This window comes from Phyllobates terribilis, unplaced genomic scaffold, assembly GCF_046119375.1.
Source record: "Phyllobates terribilis strain yellow unplaced genomic scaffold, ASM4611937v1 Scaffold_5__5_contigs__length_657084704, whole genome shotgun sequence".
NCBI classification, from domain to species: Eukaryota; Metazoa; Chordata; class Amphibia; order Anura; family Dendrobatidae; genus Phyllobates; species Phyllobates terribilis.
The window spans coordinates 354,800,047-354,824,418 of NW_027362765.1; the positions used below are offsets into that span (position 1 = coordinate 354,800,047).

Below are 24,372 nucleotides of genomic sequence, written 5' to 3' on the forward strand. Positions count from 1 at the left end.
GTCGATGCTGATTGGCAATTACCCTTTTGACCCCGCCCACACTGTCACAGTTGATAAAGTGTAACCACCAATCACTGTATCGCTCGCCGGCAGTTTCGTGGATCACATGGTATACCGACGTCATTACGGTCCAACCCACTACACCTGCCTCAGTCCTATCACTGCAGACTCCGCCTATGGAAACCCTTTAACCCCTCCCACTATGACTGTCTCCGCCCCTACTCTTCGGTCCCTCCCTATTAGGCTATCACATCTCTGGCTCCGCCCCGTCTCCTCAGTGATAGTTGTTGGCTCCTCCCACAGTCAGTCACCTTGTAGTGGTGCCGGAGGTGCGCTCTGACGTCAGCCGGGAAAGCCGCGCTGATTGGTGGGAGCGGCTGCAGGACTTGACGGCACGGCGGCCATCTTTGTTGATGTGTCAGTGAGAGGAACCGAGGATGGTGCAGAGCTGAGGAGAAGCGCGGAGCCGGCGGTGAGAGAGTGCGAGGCGGCGACACCGGAGACTTGGACACTGCGGGACACCTGGAGAAGGGGATATCAGGGGGCGGGGGACACCGGGAGAAGGGGACACCGGGGACAGTGACACTGCTGGACACCGGGAGAAGGGGACATCAGGGGGCGGTGGGACACTGGGAGAAGGGGACGACAGGGACACTGCGGGACACCGGGAGAAGGGGACATCAGGGGGCGGGGGGGACACTGGGAGAAGGGGACATCAGGGGGCGGGGGAACACCTGGAGAAGGGGACACCAGGGACAGGGACACCGGGGACAGGGACACTGCGGGACACTGGGAGAAGGGGACATCAGGGGGCGGGGGGGGACACTGGGAGAAGGGGACAGGGACACTGCGGGACACCGGGAAAAGGGGACACCGGGAAAAGGGGACACCGGGAGAAGGGGACATCAGGGGGCGGGGGAACACCTGGAGAAGGGGACACCAGGGACAGGGACACCGGGAGAAGGGGACATCAGGGGGCGGGGGGACACTGGGAGAAGGGGACAGGGACACTGCGGGACACCGGGAAAAGGGGACACCGGGAAAAGGGGACACCGGGAGAAGGGGACATCAGGGGGCGGGGGAACACCTGGAGAAGGGGACACCAGGGACAGGGACACCGGGAGAAGGGGACATCAGGGGGCGGGGGGACACTGGGAGAAGGGGACAGGGACACTGCGGGACACCGGGAAAAGGGGACACCAGGGGGCGGGGGGTCATCGGGAGAAGGGGACACCTGGAGAATGGGACATCAGGGGGCGGGGGGTCATCGGGAGAAGGGGACACCTGGAGAAGGGGACATCAGGGGGCGGGGGGTCATCGGGAGAAGGGGACACCTGGAGAATGGGACATCAGGGGGCGGGGGGTCATCGGGAGAAGGGGACACCTGGAGAAGGGAACATCAGGGGGTGGGGACACTGGGGCAGGGACACTGCGGGACACCGAGAGAAGGGGACATCAGGGGGCGGGGGGGGACACTGGGAGAAGGGGACATCAGGGGGTGGGGACACTGGGAGAAGGGGACACCTGGGGACGAGGCACCGGTAACCATAGCTGTGTGACCGGTCATATCGTGTCACCTGTGAGGTGAGGGCTGCAGACTGGTGTCCGGGGAAAAGAGGACAACTGGTGAGGGGGAAGGTGCTGGAGCCATCTGTGGGACGGAGCCGCCCGTCACCGCATTGTGGGGGGGGGGGGGGGCGGAGCCGCCTGACATTTTTGGGGGAAAGACGCAGCTGCTAGTCTGGTATTTCTTGGGGTCTGTGGAGTCGGTATAAAATGGACCGACTCGGACTCCTAAAATATATAATAAATCAGGTACAGTAGTTCAATACAGTTTGTGGGGAATATTTTTTCATAATAATTTGGTTAGTTATGAAATGTCCTATTCCTGATCTAAGGGTCTGGACTTTTAGCTGAGATGAATCTGTGCTGCAGTAAATTCATCACTTAAACATGAACCATGTATGAGGGAGTCGGAGGTTTGGCTTACCAACACCACAGCCCTGGGTCTGGGCACTATTTGGGGGATGAGGGGCACTGGTACCTTCTTTGAGAAGTGCGGCTCCCTGGTGCTGTTTGGGGTCATGGGTTGCAGAGCGGAGGATACAGAGTCGGGGGCGGTTGGTGGAGTGTTGTTGTTGGGGTGCACATTGTGAGCTGTACACGAGGGGTCTCTTGCGTTCGGATGTGGGGGGGCTGGCCTCGTTCTCGCTGTACACAGTGTCTGGCAGCGGACATGCCGGTATCTGCATTTTTGTGCTTCCCTGTGTCAGGTGCAGATTCCCCCCCTCTCATCTATGGCAGGTGATGATCTCTGTATTCAGCTGGTCTCCTGATCTCACAGGACGGAGTCTGGTCCACTCCAGGGGTTGTATATACGTGCCCTGTACTCGGCTGTATACTCTGCTCTCCATGATACAGCGCCCGCCGTGATAGCGGAGCCGGACTGTGTGTCCTGGTCAGTATACATATATATCACATACCCTGGAATGGCTTCTATCTCTGCAGATTATGTGCGGGAGTAATATGCAGGCTGTAATGATGGCAGCCAGCGAGGCCTGGAGCTTACAGTCTAAGAGCCGGATACAATGAGTCTGTGATAACACTGCCCTGAGGATCCCTGGAGCAAGCAGACACCGAACATGCAGAGAATGCTGGGAGAACTCAGCTGTAGAATAGTGAATGCAGCCTCAGAATGGTACAAGTAACGTGAGGCACCTGCACACGTCACAGTTCATGCAGAGCAGGTTCTCGCTCCAGATACTTTTCTATTGTCACTTTTCATATGGAAATCCAGTGTTTTGCTTGTGGATGAGTTGCGACCCGGCAGCAGCTTTGTTTTCTGCCTATTGCAGGCGCATGTGATTGCAGGCGTTATGAGCAGCGCCGGACTCTTGCATGTGTTCTGTAGATTCTGGGCAGCCGGCGTGGCTTCAGGTTACTGCTTTATATGACTTTCTCACTGGGACTTTTAGTTCCCTTCTGTCTCCTCTGCCTCACGGAGCTGATTCTTCAGTTCAATTCTTGTCCCCACTGAAGGCGCTGAGCGGCGCGTACCTCGTCATGAAACGTTCTGCAACTTTCTAATAGACTTGGCTCCAGTCTTGTAAGATCTCTGCTTGTTGCAGAGGATCAGCGCGCTCGCTGGGATTCTCCGCACACAGGGTCAGGACAGGTGACCGGTCAGACAAGGTCAATGGTTTTCAGCCTCAGGACTTGGGAATGAATGATTTCCGTTCTCTGCTCCCTTGTTTACATCCTCAGGCTAAAAATCCTTCTGAGCCTCATCCTGCGCACACAGCAGAGGGGCGCATCACACTCGGCCTCCACATATCTACCCAAAATGCTGGTTTCCAGGGAACTTGACCAGTGAAAAGGGGTTTATGGAGCTGATCTTCGGCCTCCTCCCGTCCTGTGCAGCTTCTTCTCTAGTCCCCTTTAATTTGGTACAGGCAGTAAATGGTATTCTTACCTTGCTTTAATTGGTTGCACACATCCAAAGCATAGGTAATAACTTGCGGAGTGGTGGGGGTCCGAGTGCGCCTTTCATCCTCTAAGGGAGCGCAGCGATGCAGACGACGGCTGACTGTCACATATATATTCGATGCTGTCACTTCCTCCACTCCAGTCCAATGAGGCCCTCCAGAGCCTCGCTCAGCCGCTGAAACTTCTACCAATCCCCAAGTAATCACCAATCCTGTGGAGTGTTGGGAATTGGCCATTAAAGGGGTTCTTATCGCTTTCAGTCCCTTTAAATATGCAGCGTGTAGTGCAGTCAGCCGAGCACTGAGCATCCTGGTATCCCAGAAAAGAAGCTGATTTTCCTGGGCGATGTCATGGTCAGCCATAAAATAACCCTACTACGGCCTCATACGGGGAAATGTTACCCACCTGGCCATCCATGTACTAAAAGGATTGATCGGGTACACTAGATCCAGGGCTGCTTGTAGAGCTGCTAGAGGGGGGCCCCATGATGTTTTCATGGTCAACAAGGCTTATGGGGGGGTCATTTTCATGAGAAAAGTGCCTTTAACTTGAGGATTTGATGTAACAATTTATGAATAAAGCTGCAGTGAAATTCTTCTCATAGAATACAAAGAAGTGACGCATTCTCATTAATGCTCCTGTGCGCATATTAATGAGCAAATCCAGAGCAGTAATTCCTGACGGAGGTATTGTCAGCAACTAGAATGTATAACCAGCTTCACTGGATGACAATGGACTGACAGGTTGTATCGCCGACTCCGGGCACATTGGACTGATACATTGTATCGCCGACTCCGGGCACATTGGACTGATACATTGTATCGCCGACTCCGGGCACATTGGACTGATACATTGTATCGCCGACTCCGGGCACATTGGACTGATACATTGTATCGCCGACTCCGGGCACATTGGACTGATACATTGTATCGCCGACTCCGGGCACATTGGACTGATACATTGTATCGCCGACTCCGGGCACATTGGACTGATACATTGTATCGCCGACTCCGGGCACATTGGACTGATACATTGTATCGCCGACTCCGGGCACATTGGACTGATACATTGTATCGCCGACTCCGGGCACATTGGACTGATACATTGTATCGCCGACTCCGGGCACATTGGACTGATACATTGTATCGCCGACTCCGGGCACATTGGACTGATACATTGTATCGCCGACTCCGGGCACATTGGACTGATACATTGTATCGCCGACTCCGGGCCTATTGGATTGTGTAAGGCAGCACTAGTCATAATGGGGAATACTCGCTTCGCTGCGACAATCAATGCACACGTGCAATGTCTTTCCGTTTTTAAACAATGCTCAGCAGTTTATTACTTCATAAACCACAGTTCACACAGTCCATCTTAGTCCGCCACCGGCATGTTTACACACTTAACATCCGGGAGTCTCTCAAGTAGCAGACAGGCCCAAGTAACAGCCTTCAGCAAGGTAATAAAATAGCAATGTCTATATTAATGTCCATATAGCACAGGGTATTACCTTTGCCGGGTTTAGCTGCTGCAGTCCGTTACTCTGCCACCACTGTGGCTTTGCGGCTTCCCAGGTAGGGGTCTCCAGCTGTCGTTCCCTCAAAGGCCACTGACATCCACACTGGATCCAGGCTTTGCCTTTCAGGACTCTTACTCAAGCCTCTGCCTTCCAAGGCCACTAGCATCCACACAGGATCCAGTCTTTGCCTTTCAGGCTGCCAGGCTTCACTCGGCCTCACTAGGCCTCTCACAAACGGTGTCCTACACACACGGAGCACAGGCCTCACGCCTCATACCGAACACAGAACACACCTGTCTCCCATCAAGCAGGGTTTATATATGCATCCCGTGCACACACACACATACTGACAGGACCTTGCTGATGTCACAGTCATGTGATCAGACAGACATTCTGTGCGCGTAGGACCTGTGCTATGTCACAGTCATGTGACCAGTCACCTGAGGGGGAAGGTACATGGTCAGGTAAAACACATCCTGGACCATTACCGTAATGCCAGCAAGTCGCTGCATTACAACTGATACATTGTATCGCCGGCTCCGGGCATATTGGACTGATACATTGTATCGCCGACTCCGGGCATATTGGACTGATACATTGTATCACCGGCTCATGGCATGTTGGACTGATACATTGTATCGCCGGCTCCGGGCACAATTTATTCATTCATTTTACTCACTTATATAGCGCTTTACAGACATCATCATCGCTGTCCCCATTGGGGCTCACAATCTACATTCCCTATCAGTCTTTGGAGTGTGTGAGGAAACCGAAAAACCTGGAAGAAACCCACGCAAACATGGGGAGAACATACAAACTCCTTGTAGATATTGTCCTTGGTGGGATTTGAACGCCTAACCCCAGTGGTAAAAGACTGCAGTGCTAACCACTGAGCCACTGGCTCTGGGCACATTGTATGGACATGTTGTATCACCGGGTCCTAGAGAAGAAGCCGCAGATGTCGTCCTGAGTAGGTCTCGGTCTCTGGCCCCCGTTGTGGATCAGTGGTTTCCGCCTTCCTTCGGCCCCGAGATGACGCATTTACTTTATGACCCCCATGAATATTATACGTCTTGGACTTTGGCAGATGCCGAGCAGCGCAGAGATGAAGCGGAGCGTGCACTTTGTACCTGACTGTAATAATCCTTTCCGGGGCCACTGTATTCTGAAATATCGGATCTTTGATTGAATTATTGGGGGAGGGGAGGTAAATCACAAGTCAGACGCCACATAAGACCCTATAGAGACTGCCCAGGAGCTCTCGGTGGGTATCTGAGTGCTGGCGAGGGTCCCGGTGGTCTCGCCCGCTCTCCGGCACTGACGCTGCTGCTGCGATGGTCGGTATCTGGGGGTTGAGGGGGGGCGGTGCAGGAATTTAGATATTTTCCATCAGGTTGGTTCTTCCTCATTGTATTATTATCTTATTGCTTTGTGGTTAATAATTGTGTAATGACCGGACTAGAACCGTCACCATGCCGGCCGGTAATCCGCCGTCCTGTACACCCCCGCCGTCCTGTTATCGTTCAGAGCGTTTTTTGTGCATTCAGCTTAAGATGAAGAAAATTCCCAGGAAATGTAATTTTCTTTCTTTTTTTCCTTCTTGTAACGTGCGCCGTCATCCTGCTGCAATGCGAAGGGGCTCCTGAAGGTGGCGTAGTCTGACCCGTCAGGACTTACAGTAGATCGCTGCTAAGAGCTCGCTGAATAGATCACTGCTAAGAGCTCGCTGAATAGATCACTGCTAAGAGCTCGCTGAATAGATCACTGCTAAGAGCTCGCTGAACAGATCACTGCTAAGAGCTCGCTGAACAGATCACTGCTAAGAGCTCGCTGAACAGATCACTGCTAAGAGCTCGCTGAACAGATCACTGCTAAGAGCTCGCTGAACAGATCACTGACTTTAAGTTTCCACCATCTGATCTTGAAGTTTCATACACAAGATATCACTCTCATCATCCTTTTGATCTAAGGTTCCCATCTGGCACATTGGGAGTCGTGTGACATGTGTTGACTGATGGCTCTGTATTTGGGGCAATCATTCAGGGGTTAATGAGCTGTGGCCCCTGGTCGGGGCCCGGTGCACTTAGGTATTTTCTGCATTTTGTGCTCCTCTTTCTGCACTTTATTCATTGCTGCTTTCTCTTTCCTTTACAGCTGTACATATGACCGAGTGATGGAGGACCCCGGTGGTCATTCTCAGGACAGACCGCCCCCCGCTGCAGATGAGCAGCCCCCTCCCCAGGACTATGAAGGAAATCATGGCGAATCAGAAGTGCAGGCAGCACTGGAGAGGACACTGGGAAGTGAGGAGATGACACCGCCAGACACGGGGACCCCTCCATCACCACAGGACCCCGCTGACGCCTGTGACCCCCAGCAGTTGATTCAGTCTGACCCGGACACCCCCGATTCTACAAAACCCTCAGAGCATGTAGCTGCTATACCTCAATCCTCAGAAACAGATGAACCCCGAACTGTCTCCCCAGAAATCCCCCCCGACCTCGAGACCACCCATGTGAAGGATGATCTGGACGAAATCCTGGAGACCGAGATCTCTGTAGACATAATCAGCACCAAAGATCTTCTGTCCAAAATCCACCTCCCATCATCCCAGGAAACGTTACTGGAGGGGATCGAGACGGAACTGAGCAGCTCAGAGGGGGACTACAAGTCACACAATGGAATAAGCAAAGCTGGCTTAACCCTCACTATGCTGGAACAATGTGTCCATGAGAAATATGTACAGCAGGAAAACACCATAAAAAGGTAAAGCTCCTCCACGTGTGATCAATGGCTGAACGTGGAGAATCAGGAGAGATGTCGTAATGTCACCCTGTCTGTAAATCATCGGAAATGCTAGGGCCGCGTTCCCACCGTGAGCTTTTGGTGCCTTTTTGACGCTGCGTCTTACAGTTCTAGCAAAGCAGATGGGACTTGTATCATCTTCTGCCCACTGAGCTGCTTTTTAACGCTGCGTAAACTCCGTTTTTTAAATCCGCAGCATGTCAGTTTCGCTTCCGGGTACTCGGAGATTTCTGTGCGGAATTTCCCCATAGACTGGAATTAAATGCGGAAAATCCGCAGGTAAAAAAACGCACGTGTGGTATTAGCGCGAATCCACAGTGGAAACGCATCAAAGATGTGATCCACACCCAAGCATGTCAATAAAGTTGTATCAAAGCAAAATACCAGGAAGTATCAAAAACAAAGCAGCTTTATTTACAGCATGACACCAAACAGAGACAAAAAACACCGCCTCAAAAACAACTGTTAAAAAACCTGCAAGTAACCTAATTTAAATAGTGCAGAAATTCTACAACATCAGAAACGCACCAAAAGCTCATCGTGGGAACGTAGCCTAAGAGTTAGTATAATTTATCTTATGCTGATCCTGTATTATACTCCGGAGCTGCACTCTCTATTCTGCTGGTGCAGTCACTGTGTACATACATTACATTACTGATCCTGAGTTACATCCTGTATTATCCTCCAGAGCTGCACTCACTATTCTGCTGGTGCAGTCACTGTGTACATACATTACATTACTGATCCTGAGTTACATCCTGTATTATACCCCAGAGCTGCGCTCACTGTTCTGCTGGTGCAGTCACTGTGTACATACATTACATTACTGATCCTGAGTTACATCCTGTATTATACTCCAGAGCTGCGCTCACTATTCTGCTGGTGCAGTCACTGTGTACATACATTACATTACTGATCCTGAGTTACATCCTGTATTATCCTCCAGAGCTGCACTCTCTATTCTGCTGGTGCAGTCACTGTGTACATACATTACATTACTGATCCTGAGTTACATCCTGTATTATCCTCCAGAGCTGCACTCACTATTCTGCTGGTGCAGTCACTGTGTACATACATTACATTACTGATCCTGAGTTACATCCTGTATTATACCCCAGAGCTGCGCTCACTGTTCTGCTGGTGCAGTCACTGTGTACATACATTACATTACTGATCCTGACTTACCTCCTGTATTATCCTCCAGAGCTGCACTCACTATTCTGCTGGTGCAGTCACTGTGTACATACATTACATTACTGATCCTGAGTTACATCCTGTATTATACTCCAGAGCTGCACTCACTATTCTGCTGGTGCAGTCACTGTGCACATACATTACATTACTGATCCTGAGTTACATCCTGTATTATACTCCAGAGCTGCACTCACTATTCTGCTGGTGCAGTCACTGTGTACGTACATACATTACATTACTGATCCTGAGTTACATCTTGTATTATCCTCCAGAGCTGCACTCACTATTCTGCTGGTGCAGTCACTGTGTACATACATTACATTACTGATCCTGAGTTACCTCCTGTATTATACTCCAGAGCTGCACTCACTATTCTGCTGGTGGAGTCACTGTGTACATACATTACATTACTGATCCTGAGTTACATCCTGTATTATACTCCAGAGCTGCACTCACTATTCTGCTGGTGCAGTCACTGTGTACATACATTACATTACTGATCCTGAGTTACATCCTGTATTATACTCCAGAGCTGCACTCACTATTCTGCTGGTGCAGTCACTGTGTACATACATTACATTACTGATCCTGAGTTATATCCTGTATTATACCCCAGAGCTGCACTCACTATTCTGCTGGTGCAGTCACTTTGTACATACATTACATTACTGATCCTGAGTTACCTCCTGTATTAAACTCCAGAGCTGCACTCACTATTCTGCTGGTGCAGTCACTGTGTACATACATTACATTACTGATCCTGAGTTACATCCTGTATTATACCCCGATGCGGCTTGGCTGCCGTGGCTCTCAGCCCCTGTTGTGGGTTTCAGCCCCCGATGCGGCTTGGTTGCCGCGACTCTCGGTCCCTGTTGTGGGTCTCAGCCCCCGATGCGGCTTGGCTGCCGCGACTCTCGGTCCCTGTTGAGGGTCTCAGCCCCCGATGCTGCTTGGCTGCCGCGACTCTCGGTCCCTGTTGTGGGTCTCAGCCCCCGATGTGGCTTGGCTGCCGCGACTCTCGGTCCCTGTTGTGGGTCTCAGCCCCCGATGTGACTTGGCTGCCGCGACTCTCGGTCCCTGTTGTGGGCCTCAGCTCCCGATGTGACTTGGCTGCCGCGACTCTTGGTCCCTGTTGTGGGTCTCAGCCCCCGATGCGGCTTGGCTGCCGCGACTCTCGGTCCCTGTTGTGGGTCTCAGCCCCCGATGTGACTTGGCTGCCGCGACTCTCGGTCCCTGTTGTGGGTCTCAGCCCCCGATGTGGCTTGGCTGCCGCGACTCTCGGTCCCTGTTGTGGGTCTCAGCCCCCGATGTGACTTGGCTGCCGCGACTCTCGGTCCCTGTTGTGGGCCTCAGCTCCCGATGTGACTTGGCTGCCGCGACTCTCGGTCCCTGTTGTGGGTCTCAGCCCCCGATGTGGCTTGGCTGCCGCGACTCTCGGTCCCTGTTGTGGGTCTCAGCCCCCGATGTGACTTGGCTGCCGCGACTCTCGGTCCCTGTTGTGGGCCTCAGCTCCCGATGTGACTTGGCTGCCGCGACTCTTGGTCCCTGTTGTGGGTCTCAGCCCCCGATGCGGCTTGGCTGCCGCGACTCTCTGTCCCTGTTGAGGGTCTCAGCCCCCGATGCTGCTTGGCTGCCGCGACTCTCGGTCCCTGTTGTGGGTCTGAGCCACCGATGCGGCTTGGCTGCCGCGACTCTCGGTCCCTGTTGTGGGTCTCAGCCCCCGATGCGGCTTGGCTGCCGCGACTCTTGGTCCCTGTTGTGGGTCTCAGCCCCCGATGCGGCTTGGCTGCCGCGACTCTCGGTCCCTGTTGTGGGTCTCAGCCCCCGATGCGGCTTGGCTGCTGCGACTCTCGGTCCCTGTTGTGGGTCTCAGCCCCTGATGCGGCTTGGCTGCCGCGACTCTCGGTCCCTGTTGTGGGTCTCAGCCCCCGATGCGGCTTGGCTGCCGCGACTCTCGGTCCCTGTTGTGGGTCTCAGCCCCCGATGCGGCTTGGCTGCTGCGACTCTCGGTCCCTGTTGTGGGTCTCAGCCCCCGATGCGGCTTGGCTGCTGCGACTCTCGGTCCCTGTTGTGGGTCTCAGCCCCCGATGCGGCTTGGCTGCTGCGACTCTCGGTCCCTGTTGTGGGTCTCAGCCCCCGATGCGGCTTGGCTGCCGCGACTCTCGGTCCCTGTTGTGGGTCTCAGCCCCCGATGCGGCTTGGCTGCTGCGACTCTCGGTCCCTGTTGTGGGTCTCAGCCCCCGATGCGGCTTGGCTGCTGCGACTCTCGGTCCCTGTTGTGGGTCTCAGCCCCTGATGCGGCTTGGCTGCCGCGACTCTCGGTCCCTGTTGTGGGTCTCAGCCCCCGATGCGGCTTGGCTGCCGCGACTCTTGAAGTAAACAGTGATTCTTTGACAGCAAAAAATATTGAAGTGTATTTGAAATAAGCAAAACTTTTATTAAATTTGTCTTGCGTCTTAAATGAGTTGAAAGGTCCTTATGATAACGAGCAGCTTTGCATTGTATTTACCGAGCTTGTAAGCGCTGCTCCGGAGGCTGACAGATTGCTGGTGCCCTCTGCTCTCCTCCGCTGCGGCATAGGCCAGGCTCATGTAACCGCACAGCAGAGCGCCGCGTTTGGGCCGGCAGCACCACCGCGTCGCTGGTCCGAGCGATCAGTCCGGAGCCTCCTGACCCTTAGTGACGCCTCTTTCCTGACCCCATAGTACGTGCTGCTCACATGCAGAAGGACGTGTACAGGTCCGACCTGTTCAGTGTGAATGGCCGCCATGTAATGCTAGCGTCCTCACCCCAAGGATCAGGAGATCGCTGCACAGGAAACTGGTTGAGATCTAAAGGGAGAGACCATTAGGGATGGACGGAGCCGGAATAAAGTTTTTTACGATTTAGAAGTACTTTTCATTTTTATTTTTTTAGTTTTCCACATCATATTTTTCATATAAAAATAACTGAAATCTTGTAATTTTCACGCCTAATTCTAGAGTCGTACTGCTTATTCTGTATGGAAGACCTTTCAGCAGTCTCATTATCACCACAGACAGGATAATAATGAGTGCTATCACCTCTACATGCTGTCTATAACACAGGTTCTTGATTCACAATAGATGGCACAGCTCACCTCCTCTCCCTCCTGAACAATGGTGTTTTCCCAAACAGCTAACAACGTTATTGCAGCCGTGTACATTTTTCTGCGGTAATGTCCGGGCAGCATGAATCAATGACAGGTTCCCTTTAAATACTTCTATACAGTTCAGTGGTGTATGAGCAGCCATCGGCGTTACCGCTGCTGTCAATCACTGACAGAGGAACAAGCATCGCGATCCAGCCTGAGTGACAGTCAAGATCCCATCGGCCTCCTGGGACGTGACTGCAGGGAACGGATGGGTCTAAATGACAGCCCGTCATGTGAATTCTCCTGTGAGCTCCAGCCTGACTGTGACTATTACTGTATACAGCAATACTGGAGTATATAGGACCATTGGTGAAACAATCGCAGGTTCAAGTTCCCTAAGGGGACTAAAAAGAAAGGTGAAAAGTAAAAATGAACAAAACGTGAAAATCCAAAATCCCCCCCCCTATTTTCCTTATGAAAAAATTAAACATACCGAACATATTTGATGGTGAATTGTAGATAATCCAGTATATCAAAATATAAAATGAATTCACTCAATCAGTAGATGCTGTAAAGAGGAAAAATACATCGCATTGAAATGCCAAAGTTGAGGTTTATCTGTCGCAAAAAAATTAAAAATACAATAAGAGGCGATAAAAATGTCACATATACCTCAAAATGGTAGAAATAAAAAGAATATAACTACTATAACACTGCCCCCTATGTACAAGAATATAACTACTATAATACTGCCCCTATGTACAAGAATATAACTACCATAATACTGCTCCCTATGTACAGGAATATAGCTACAATAATACTGCTCCTATATACAAGAATATAACTACTATAATACTGCCCCCTATGTACAGGAATATAACTACTATAATACTGCTCCCTATGTACAAGAATATAACTACTATAATACTGCCCCCTATGTACAAGAATATAACTACTATAATACTGCTCCCTATGTACAAGAATATAACTACTATAATACTGCCCCCTATGTACAAGAATATAACTACTATAATACTGCTCCTATGTACAAGAATATAACTACTATAATACTGCTCCTATGTACAAGAATATAACTACTATAATACTGCCCCTATGTACAAGAATATAACTACTATAATACTGCCCCTATGTACAAGAATATAACTACTATAATACTGCCCCTATGTACAAGAATATAATTACTATAATACTGCCCCCTATGTACAAGAATATAACTACTATAATACTGCCCCCTATGTACAAGAATATAACTACTATAATACTGCCCCCTATGTACAAGAATATAACTACTATAATACTGCATTTTTTGTACAGTAATGAATCTGAGCATAGATCTGTCCGGTTGTCTCTTTAGCGGTGACATTTTATTATTACGGTATATTATGATATTATGCTGCAGTTCTGCTCAGTGTGATGTAAAGTTTTCATTTACTTTGTTTTCCAGGTTAATCGAGGAGAAGAAGAAGCATCAGCAGCTGATCTTGGATGTTTGTTCTGAGAAAGATCATCTAAGAGAAGAACTAAAGAAACGAGGGGAGACCGAGCTCCAGCACCTTCACTCCATCAAACAGGTAGAACTCTCCTATTATAAGCCTCGGCATGAAGGAAAAATACAAATTCCTCCAGCGATCTGCAATATACACTGATCTCTAAATAAAATGCCACAGTGTAGTCTGCAAGGCGGCCTTTTATTCTTCTGGAAACCCGCACTAAGCTAGGATAGGAGATAGTAGTATAATAGTTATTCTCATATGAGCAGTATTATAGTAGTTATATTCTTGTACATAGGGGGCAGTATTATAGTAGTTATATTCTTGTACATAGGAGCAGTATTATAGTAGTTATATTCTTGTACATAGGGGGCAGTATTATAGTAGTTATATTCTTGTACATAGGAGCAGTATTATAGTAGTTATATTCTTGTACATAGGAGCAGTATTATAGTAGTTATATTCTTGTACATAGGGGGCAGTATTATAGTAGTTATATTCTTGTACATAGGGGGCAGTATTATAGTAGTTATATTCTTGTACATAGGGAGCAGTATTATAGTAGTTATATTCTTGTACATAGGGGGCAGTATTATAATAGTTATATTCTTGTACATAGGAGCAGTATTATAGTAGTTATATTCTTGTACATAGGGGGCAGTATTATAGTAGTTATATTCCTGTACATAGGAGCTGTATTATAGTAGTTATATTCTTGTACATAGGAGCAGTATTATAGTAGTTATATTCTTGTACATAGGGAGCAGTATTATAGTAGTTATATTCTTGTACATAGGAGCAGTATTATAGTAGTTATATTCTTGTACATAGGGGCAGTATTATAGTAGTTATATTCTTGTACATAGGGAGCAGTATTATAGTAGTTATATTCTTGTACATAGGGGGCAGTATTATAGTAGTTATATTCTTGTACATAGGGGGCAGTATTATAGTAGTTATATTCTTGTACATAGGAGCAGTATTATAGTAGTTATATTCTTGTACATAGGGGACAGTATTATAGTAGTTATATTCTTGTACATAGGGGCAGTATTATAGTAGTTATATTCTTGTACATAGGAGCAGTATTATAGTAGTTATATTCTTGTACATAGGGGGCAGTATTATAGTAGTTATATTTTTGCACATAGGGGGCAGTATTATAGTAGTTATATTCTTGTACATAGGAGCAGTATTCTAGTAGTTATATTCTTGTACATAGGGAGCAGTATTATAGTAGTTATATTCTTGTACATAGGGGGCAGTATTATAGTAGTTATATTCTTGTACATAGGAGCAGTATTATAGTAGTTATATTCTTGTACATAGGGGCAGTATTATAGTAGTTATATTCTTGTACATAGGGAGCAGTATTATAGTAGTTATATTCTTGTACATAGGGGGCAGTATTATAGTAGTTATATTCTTGTACATAGGAGCAGTATTATAGTAGTTATATTCTTGTACATAGGGGACAGTATTATAGTAGTTATATTCTTGTACATAGGGGCAGTATTATAGTAGTTATATTCTTGTACATAGGAGCAGTATTATAGTAGTTATATTCTTGTACATAGGGGGCAGTATTATAGTAGTTATATTTTTGCACATAGGGGGCAGTATTATAGTAGTTATATTCTTGTACATAGGAGCAGTATTCTAGTAGTTATATTCTTGTACATAGGGAGCAGTATTATAGTAGTTATATTCTTGTACATAGGGGGCAGTATTATAGTAGTTATATTTTTGCACATAGGAAGCAGTATTATAGTAGTTATATTCTTGTACATAGGAGCAGTATTCTAGTAGTTATATTCTTGTACATAGGGAGCAGTATTATAGTAGTTATATTCCTGTACATAGGGGGCAGTGTTATAGTAGTTATATTCCTGTACATAGGGGGCAGTATTATAGTAGTTATATTCTTGTACATAGGGGGCAGTATTATAGTAGTTATATTCTTGTACATAGGAACAGAAGTATAGTAGTTATATTCTTGTACATAGGGGGCAGTATTATAGTAGTTATATTCCTGTACATAGGGGGCAGTATTATAGTAGTTATATTCTTGTATATAGGAGCAGTATTATAGTAGTTATACTCTTGTACATAGGAGCAGTATTATAGTAGTTATATTCTTGTACATAGGGGGCAGTATTATAGTAGTTATATTCTTGTACATAGGGGGCAGTATTATAGTAGTTATATTCTTGTACATAGGAGCAGTATTATAGGAGTTATATTCTTATACATAGGGGGCAGTATTATAGTAGTTATATTCTTGTACATAGGAGCAGTATTATAGTAGATATATTCTTGTACATAGGAGCAGTATTATAGTAGTTATATTCTTGTACATAGGGGCAGTATTATAGTAGTTATATTCTTGTACATAGGGGGCAGTATTATAGTAGTTATATTCTTGTACATAGGGGGCAGTATTATAGTAGTTATATTCTTGTACATAGGGAGCAGTATTATAGTAGTTATATTCCTGTACATAGGGGGCAGTATTCTAGTAGTTATATTCTTGTACATAGGAGCAGTATTATAGTAATTATATTCTTGTACATAGGGGGCAGTATTATAGTAGTTATATTCTTGTACATAGGGGGCAGTATTATAGTAGTTATATTCTTGTACATAGGGAGCAGTATTATAGTAGTTATATTCCTGTACATAGGGGGCAGTATTCTAGTAGTTATATTCTTGTACATAGAGGCAGTATTATAGTAGATATATTCTTGTACATAGGAGCAGTATTATAGTAGTTATATTCTTGTACATAGCAGCAGTATTATAGTAGTTATATTCTTGTACATAGGCGCAGTATTATAGTAGCTATATTCTTGTACATAGCAGCAGTATTATAGTAGTTATATTCCTGTACATAGGGGGCAGTATTATAGTAGTTATATTCTTGTACATAGGAGCAGTATTATAGTAGTTATATTCTTGTACATAGGCGCAGTATTATAGTAGCTATATTCTTGTACATAGCAGCAGTATTATAGTAGTTATATTCCTGTACATAGGGGGCAGTATTATAGTAGTTATATTCCTGTACATAGGGGGCAGTATTATAGTAGTTATATTCTTGTACATAGGGGGCAGTATTATAGTAGTTATATTCTTGTACGTAGGAGCAGTATTATAGTAGTTATATTCTTGTACATAGGGGGCAGTATTATAGTAGTTATATTCCTGTACATAGGGGGCAGTATTATAGGAGTTATATTCTTGTACATAGGAGCAGTATTATAGTAGTTATATTCTTGTACATAGGCGCAGTATTATAGTAGTTATATTCTTGTACATAGGGAGCAGTATTATGGTAGTTATATTCTTGTACATAGGAGCAGTATTATAGTAGTTATATTCTTGTACATAGCAGCAGTATTATAGTAGTTATATTCTTGTACATAGGGAGCAGTATTATGGTAGTTATATTCTTGTACATAGGAGCAGTATTATAGTAGTTATATTCTTGTACATAGCAGCAGTATTATAGTAGTTATATTCCTGTACATAGGGGGCAGTATTATAGTAGTTATATTCCTGTACATAGGGGGCAGTATTATAGTAGTTATATTCTTGTACATAGGGGGCAGTATTATAGTAGTTATATTCTTGTACGTAGGAGCAGTATTATAGTAGTTATATTCTTGTACATAGGGGGCAGTATTATAGTAGTTATATTCCTGTACATAGGGGGCAGTATTATAGGAGTTATATTCTTGTACATAGGAGCAGTATTATAGTAGTTATATTCTTGTACATAGGGGGCAGTATTATAGTAGTTATATTCTTGTACATAGGGCCAGTATTCTAGTAGTTATATTCCTGTACATAGGGGGCAGTATTATAGTAGTTATATTCTTGTACATAGGAGCAGTATTATAGTAGTTATATTCTTGTATATAGGGAGCAGTATTATAGTAGTTATATTCTTGTACATAGGGCCAGTATTCTAGTAGTTATATTCCTGTACATAGGGGGCAGTATTATAGTAGTTATATTCTTGTACATAGGGGGCAGTATTCTAGTAGTTATATTCCTGTACATAGGGGGCAGTATTCTAGTAGTTATATTCCTGTACATAGGGGGCAGTATTATAGTAGTTATATTCTTGTACATAGGAGCAGTATTATAGTAGTTATATTCTTGTATATAGGGTGCAGTATTATAGTAGTTATATTCTTGTACATAGGGGCAGTATTATAGTAGTTATATTCTTGTACATAGGAGAAGTATTATAGTAGTTATATTCTTGTACATAGGAGCAGTATTATTGTAGTTATATTCTTGTACATAGGTGCAGTATTATAGTAGTTATATTCTTGTACATAGGGGGCAGTATTCTAGTAGTTATATTCCTGTACATAGGGGGCAGTATTATAGTAGTTATATTCTTGTACATAGGGTGCAGTATTATAGTAGTTATATTCCTGTACATAGGGGGCAGTATTCTAGTAGTTATATTCTTGTACATAGGGGGCAGTATTATAGTAGTGATACATTGTACTCTTAGTTGAGTATTCTTTCTCCTGCTGATGCAGTGTCTTCTCTCTTCTGCAGTCACTCTTTGCTCTTAGTCTCTTGGTCGCTGTCCTGATGTCTCGCTCTATGATTCACGCTGTAGTCGGAGGTTTTTACCGTGTGTAATCGGCCTCACGTGTAGGAATGAGACTCGTCGCCCCCAGTTCACACCTCTTACCTGCAGCGTCACAGTCTTACCTTGTTAGAAAACCTGTCTGGTGAGCTACGTCAGGTCTTATAGTCTCGGAGCAGCAGTGTTGTCGCCATGTATCAGTGTCAGCGAGCTGATGACACTTTTTGCCTATAATTACACATTCTCTACAATGTTGTATGAAAAGTCAAGAAGCTTTTTTTACCTCCGTCATCAGGCGGCTTCTTATAAGAGGTGCATCCTCCCCTCTCTTATGGCTTTACGATATCGGTGAGGTGGCGTTTTATAATTAACCCCATAGTCACCAGCCGACTGCTCATCGCCTCCAGACCTCGACTCGCGCCGTCCGTGAATCCGGCAGCATAAATTAATGACCGGTTCCCTTTGATGCTCCTTTCTTTTGTCTTGTAGTTACTTCCATTTTTTGGGGTTAATTTTGGGATCATAAAATCAGAAATAAGATGTGAAGAGAAATGTCGCTTTTTACCTCTTTTCTGAACTTTTTTCTTTCTTTAACCCTGAAGAAAAAAAAGTTTTCATCCATCCAAGAAAGTGAAGAGCAAACTAATGAATGTATAGAAATACTGTAAGTGTCCAGGGAACGGATCATAATGGACGCTGTCGCTATGTGATCCGGTAACAGATCTGGTCATAGCCGTGCGCATCCGGAACGGAAGAGGTGACAGATTCCTGTAGTAAAGATTGGAGCAGAAGTGCACTCGCTCAGCCTCCACTCCCTTCCTTTTCTATGGGACTGTCAGACATATCCGAGCGCTGCGCCCGGCTTTCTCCAGTAATCCTGTAGACGGTGAGTGGAGCGGAGGCAGAACAGGCGCCGCTCCACCTAGGAGAAGGCGGCAGAGCCAAGCGCTCGCCGGCCAGCGCCCCCATTCTCAGGAGATTTCACCCCTGAAGATGGTCTTCAGTGATACATTGTAACAAACCCTCAGCTGTGACAGCAGCTTTTTGCCCCTGGCTGTTAGCAGTTTTTTTTTTTTTTTTTCTATCATCAGGATTTCCGCAGATGATCCGGGAGGTTTTGATCATTTACACATAAGATTGAGTTGCGGTTGTTCTGGCCGATGTTGACCCCCGGTGACAGGAGGCAGATTTGTGCCGGACGCGGGGCTCGCGGCCTCCGGGCTGCCACGCTGCGCACGTCACTGGCCGTGTATTTGGGTCACGTCTTCGTGTTTCCAGTGACACACCCGCCTGTGTTATGTGGAAACCACAAAGGCGAAGTCTCCGACACTGATAATTACTCAGTGACTCAAAGGAGCAGCCACAGGGGCGAACGTCACTATTAGGGAGCCCCCAACCATTGCTGGGAACGAGGGACCCCAAAAACCTCAGGGATGGACGCGAGCTGCCCCCCCCATACCGATGGATGGGAGCATCACAGACAGCCGCTAAAGGATTGTCACCGACCATTACCAGAGAAGCACAGTGCAATAACGCAGAATGTACACAGCAGAATAGTGAGTGCAGCTCTGGAGTATAATACAGGAGGTAACTCAGGATCAGTAATGTAATGTATGTACACAGTGACTGCACCAGCAGAATAGTGAGTGCAGCTCTGGAGTATAATACAGGATGTAACTCAGGATCAGTAATGTAATGTATGTACACAGTGACTGCACCAGCAGAATAGTGAGTGCAGCTCTGGAGGATAATACAGGATGTAACTCAGGATCAGTAATGTAATGTATGTACACAGTGACTGCACCAGCAGAATAGTGAGTGCAGCTCTGGAGTATAATACAGGATGTAACTCAGGATTAGTAATGTATGTACGCAGTGACTGCACCAGCAGAATAGTGAGTGCAGCTCTGGAGTATAATACAGAATGTAACTCAGGATCAGTAATGTAATGTATGTACACAGTGACTGCACCAGCAGAATAGTGAGTGCAGCTCTGGAGTATAATACAGGATGTAACTCAGGATCAGTAATGTAATGTATGTACACAGTGACTGCACCAGCAGAATAGTGAGTGCAGCTCTGGAGTATAATACAGGATGTAACTCAGGATTAGTAATGTAATGTATGTGCACAGTGACTGCACCAGCAGAATAGTGAGTGCGGCTCTGGAGTATAATACAGGATGTAACTCAGGATTAGTAATGTAATGTATGTGCACAGTGACTGCACCAGCAGAATAGTGAGTGCAGCTCTGGAGTATAATACAGGATGTAACTCAGGATCAGTAATGTAATGTATGTACACAGTGACTGCACCAGCAGAATAGTGAGTGCAGCTCTGGAGTATAATACAGGAGGTAACTCAGGATCAGTAATGTAATGTATGTACACAGTGACTGCACCAGCAGAATAGTGAGTGCAGCTCTGGAGTATAATACAGGATGTAACTCAGGATTAGTAATGTAATGTATGTACACAGTGACTGCACCAGCAGAATAGAGAGTGCAGCTCTGGAGTATAATACAGGAGGTAACTCAGGATCAGTAATGTAATGTATGTACACAGTGACTGCACCAGCAGAATAGTGAGTGCAGCTCTGGAGTATAATACAGGAGGTAACTCAGGATCAGTAATGTAATGTATGTACACAGTGACTGCACCAGCAGAATAGTGAGTGCAGCTCTGGAGTATAATACAGGATGTAACTCAGGATCAGTAATGTAATGTATGTACACAGTGACTGCACCAGCAGAATAGTGAGTGCAGCTCTGGAGTATAATACAGGATGTAACTCAGGATCAGTAATGTAATGTATGTACACAGTGACTGCACCAGCAGAATAGTGAGTGCAGCTCTGGAGTATAATACAGGATATAACTCAGGATCAGTAATGTAATGTATGTGCACAGTGACTGCACCAGCAGAATAGAGAGTGCAGCTCTGGAGTATAATACAGGAGGTAACTCAGGATCAGTAATGTAATGTATGTACACAGTGACTGCACCAGCAGAATAGTGAGTGCAGCTCTGGAGTATAATACAGGATGTAACTCAGGATCAGTAATGTAATGTATGTACACAGTGACTGCACCAGCAGAATAGTGAGTGCAGCTCTGGAGTATAATACAGGATGTAACTCAGGATCAGTAATGTAATGTATGTACACAGTGACTGCACCAGCAGAATAGTGAGTGCAGCTCTGGAGTATAATACAGGAGGTAACTCAGGATCAGTAATGTAATGTATGTACACAGTGACTGCACCAGCAGAATAGTGAGTGCAGCTCTGGAGTATAATACAAGAGGTAACTCAGGATCAGTAATGTAATGTATGTACACAGTGACTGCACCAGCAGAATAGTGAGTGCAGCTCTGGAGTATAATACAGGATGTAACTCAGGATCAGTAATGTAATGTATGTACACAGTGACTGCACCAGCAGAATAGTGAGTGCAGCTCTGGAGTATAATACAGGATGTAACTCAGGATCAGTAATGTAATGTATGTACACGGTGACTGCACCAGCAGAATAGTGAGTGCAGCTCTGGAGTATAATAAAGAATGTAACTCAGGATCAGTAATGTAATGTATGTACACAGTGACTGCACCAGCAGAATAGTGAGTGCAGCTCTGGAGTATAATACAGGAGGTAACTCAGGATCAGTAATGTAATGTATGTACACAGTGACTGCACCAGCAGAATAGTGAGTGCAGCTCTGGAGTATAATACAGGAGGTAACTCAGGATCTGTAATGTAATGTATGTGCACAGTGACTGCACCAGCAGAATAGTGAGCGCAGCTCTGGAGATTGGTGTCCTCTGGGTTGCTATATTATTTGATAATTGCTGTATAATATTGTGGATTTTGGACATTTCTTCTTTTTCTTGCAGCTTGAGGGGAGGATTGAAGAACTCGGCCGAGACGTGAAATCATCGAGAGATCGGCTGCTGTCACAAGATGCTTCTTCTAGATCCACCATCCAGCAGCTGCACAAGGAGATGGCACTGAGGACGGAGCAGGTATCTGATTAACCCCGTGTACTTATGGGTAAATGTTGTATCGGCAGTGATGTCTCCAACATGTGTGGCGGTATTATACATGGCGGCCGTGTGTGCTTGCAGGTGAAGGACCTGAATTAATAGATCGGGGGAGCTCTGTGGTAATCTCTGTGTAATAAAGGCTGCACCCTGGATACTTATAAGTATAAATCCCCCCATATCCAGTAGGACCCTTCCTTCCAGTCTATAACCAGTGGTATTTAAAGGGCCAGTGCAAATCGCTGTCATTCCTCCAGCAGAGTCCTCTCCTGTGTCACTGCTCCCCCTTGTGGTGGAATGTGTTATCTGCAGACAGATAGTAACTTCTGTCCATTCTCTCATCTCCAGGCCAATAAAAAATGTGAGGAAGCGCGCCAGGAGAAGGAGGCAATGGTCATGAAGTACGTGAGAGGCGAGAAAGAGTCTCTGGATCTCCGGAAAGAGAAGGAGGTTCTGGAGCGGAAACTGCGAGAGGCCAACAAGGAGATGGAGAAGAGCAGCGCCAGGATCAAGATCCTAACTCAGGAGAAAGGGCGACTTCACCAGCTGCACGAGACCAAGGTACCGGGCGCTGACAGGAGCGACGCTCCGGCAGTGACTACAGTCAGCCGCTGGGACTGCAGTCTCAAGATTTCGTCCAGGGGGCAGAAGAGCGGAAGATTAAGATGGTTATCGGTGTAGTTGGGGCTGATCATCCCTGTGGATGGGATGTATACTGACCTCCGCTCTCGTACCTCGCCCCTTTCTGCTCCCATCGCCCGCTTATTTCTGCGTCGCTCCAACCTCCTGACAGATTTCTTCTCATTTCCTGCAATCCAGGAGAACGAGACGAGCCGGCAGAGCCGCGACATCGAGAGGCTGAAGGAAGAGGTGAACTCCTACGCCATCAAGGTGAAGTGGGCCCATAACAAGCTGAAGTCGGAGCTGGACTCGCACAAGGTGAGTGCCAGGCATGTGGCACCTGGGGCTTCCTGGGCGCTGGTCACACCACTATCCACCTCCCGCCTGCAGTTATGGGTGTGCACTCAGGGGTCAGACCGATTATTATAAGAGGGTGGTCCGCACAGCTTGCCATCAAAGATATGACCTGGAAGACCCCTATAAAGAGCCTCTAATGGCTGTGACCTCTCTACATCGTCTCCTCCACAGACTTCAGCTCGCTAGAAAAAGCGCTGACTTGTTACAGATCCGTCAGAATTAAATGTCTGATCTTTGTCTCGTTCTTACTCATCAGGAAACCAAAGACAAACTGCGAGATACGGCGGCTAAACTGAACCAAGCCAAGGAGGAGTCCGATCAGATCCGCAGGAACTGCCAGGAGATGATCAAGACCTACCAGGTATGGACGTCCCCGGTGTGCAGGGGTCTGACTGTATACGGTGCGTAGTACTGGGTCACCTGTATACAGCATGCGGTACAGGGCTGCCCGTGTGCAGCGTGGTGTACGGGGCCGCCCGTGTGCAGCGTGGTGTACGGGGCCGCCCGTGTGCAGCGCGGGGTACGGGGCCGCCCGTGTGCAGTACGGGGGGCAGTAACCCCTTATCAGCGGGTCCTGTGATTTCCTGCTTTCTGATCGTAGGTTCGGTGATTACTCTCCGGATCCCGATGTCTCTGACAATCCGTCATTTGTTTCTTACAGGAGTCTGAAGAGATAAAGTCCAATGAGTTGGACGCGAAGCTGCGAGTCACCAAAGTGGAGCTGGAGAAGCAGCGTCAGGAGAAATCCGACAATCTGGAGGTAACGGGACTCGGACACTTGGAATCTCTGACAGTATTTTTCCGGGTTTTTCTTGCTGTCAGTGAATGGGAGCCTTGGTTCCATTCAGGCCGACGTCCCGTCCAGCTGACACAGGTGCAGGTTACATGCAGCCGGTGACACACTGTAACGAAGCGCTGTGTATCTGCGTCAGCCGGACGTGATCGGGGCGAGTGTTCAGCCTTAGTAATTAATGTTATCACACGTTCACAGCGAGCGGAGATCTTGTAAATTAAACACAGAGTAAATGAAAAAGTCTTTCATTTTGTTCTTCAGCCGTTGTGAAACTACAACTCCCAGCATGCCCTGACCGCCTTTTTTGATTACATTGCGTCTGAC

General features: G+C 46.8%; 1 protein-coding gene across 4 annotated transcripts in view; it reads left to right on the forward strand.

Moving 5' to 3' along the window:
* Nucleotides 1-319: 319 nt before the first annotated feature.
* The window catches only part of CCDC186 (coiled-coil domain containing 186), a 45,472-nt gene continuing 21,419 nt past the window's right edge, over nucleotides 320-24,372 (forward strand). For 3 of the 4 annotated variants that reach the window (XR_012322071.1, XM_073684661.1, XM_073684663.1), the window contains exons 1-8: nucleotides 320-472; nucleotides 7,163-7,774; nucleotides 13,585-13,711; nucleotides 22,131-22,259; nucleotides 22,626-22,838; nucleotides 23,097-23,216; nucleotides 23,512-23,616; nucleotides 23,917-24,015. Coding sequence is in view for 3 of the 4 variants with exons in the window: in XM_073684661.1 (XP_073540762.1) it covers nucleotides 7,182-7,774; nucleotides 13,585-13,711; nucleotides 22,131-22,259; nucleotides 22,626-22,838; nucleotides 23,097-23,216; nucleotides 23,512-23,616; nucleotides 23,917-24,015 (1,386 nt within the window). In the remaining variant the exon portion in view is untranslated. Of the gene's footprint in view, nucleotides 473-6,253; nucleotides 6,273-7,162; nucleotides 7,775-13,584; nucleotides 13,712-22,130; nucleotides 22,260-22,625; nucleotides 22,839-23,096; nucleotides 23,217-23,511; nucleotides 23,617-23,916; nucleotides 24,016-24,372 lie in introns of those variants that run through there. The other variant, XM_073684662.1, reaches the window with a different exon arrangement.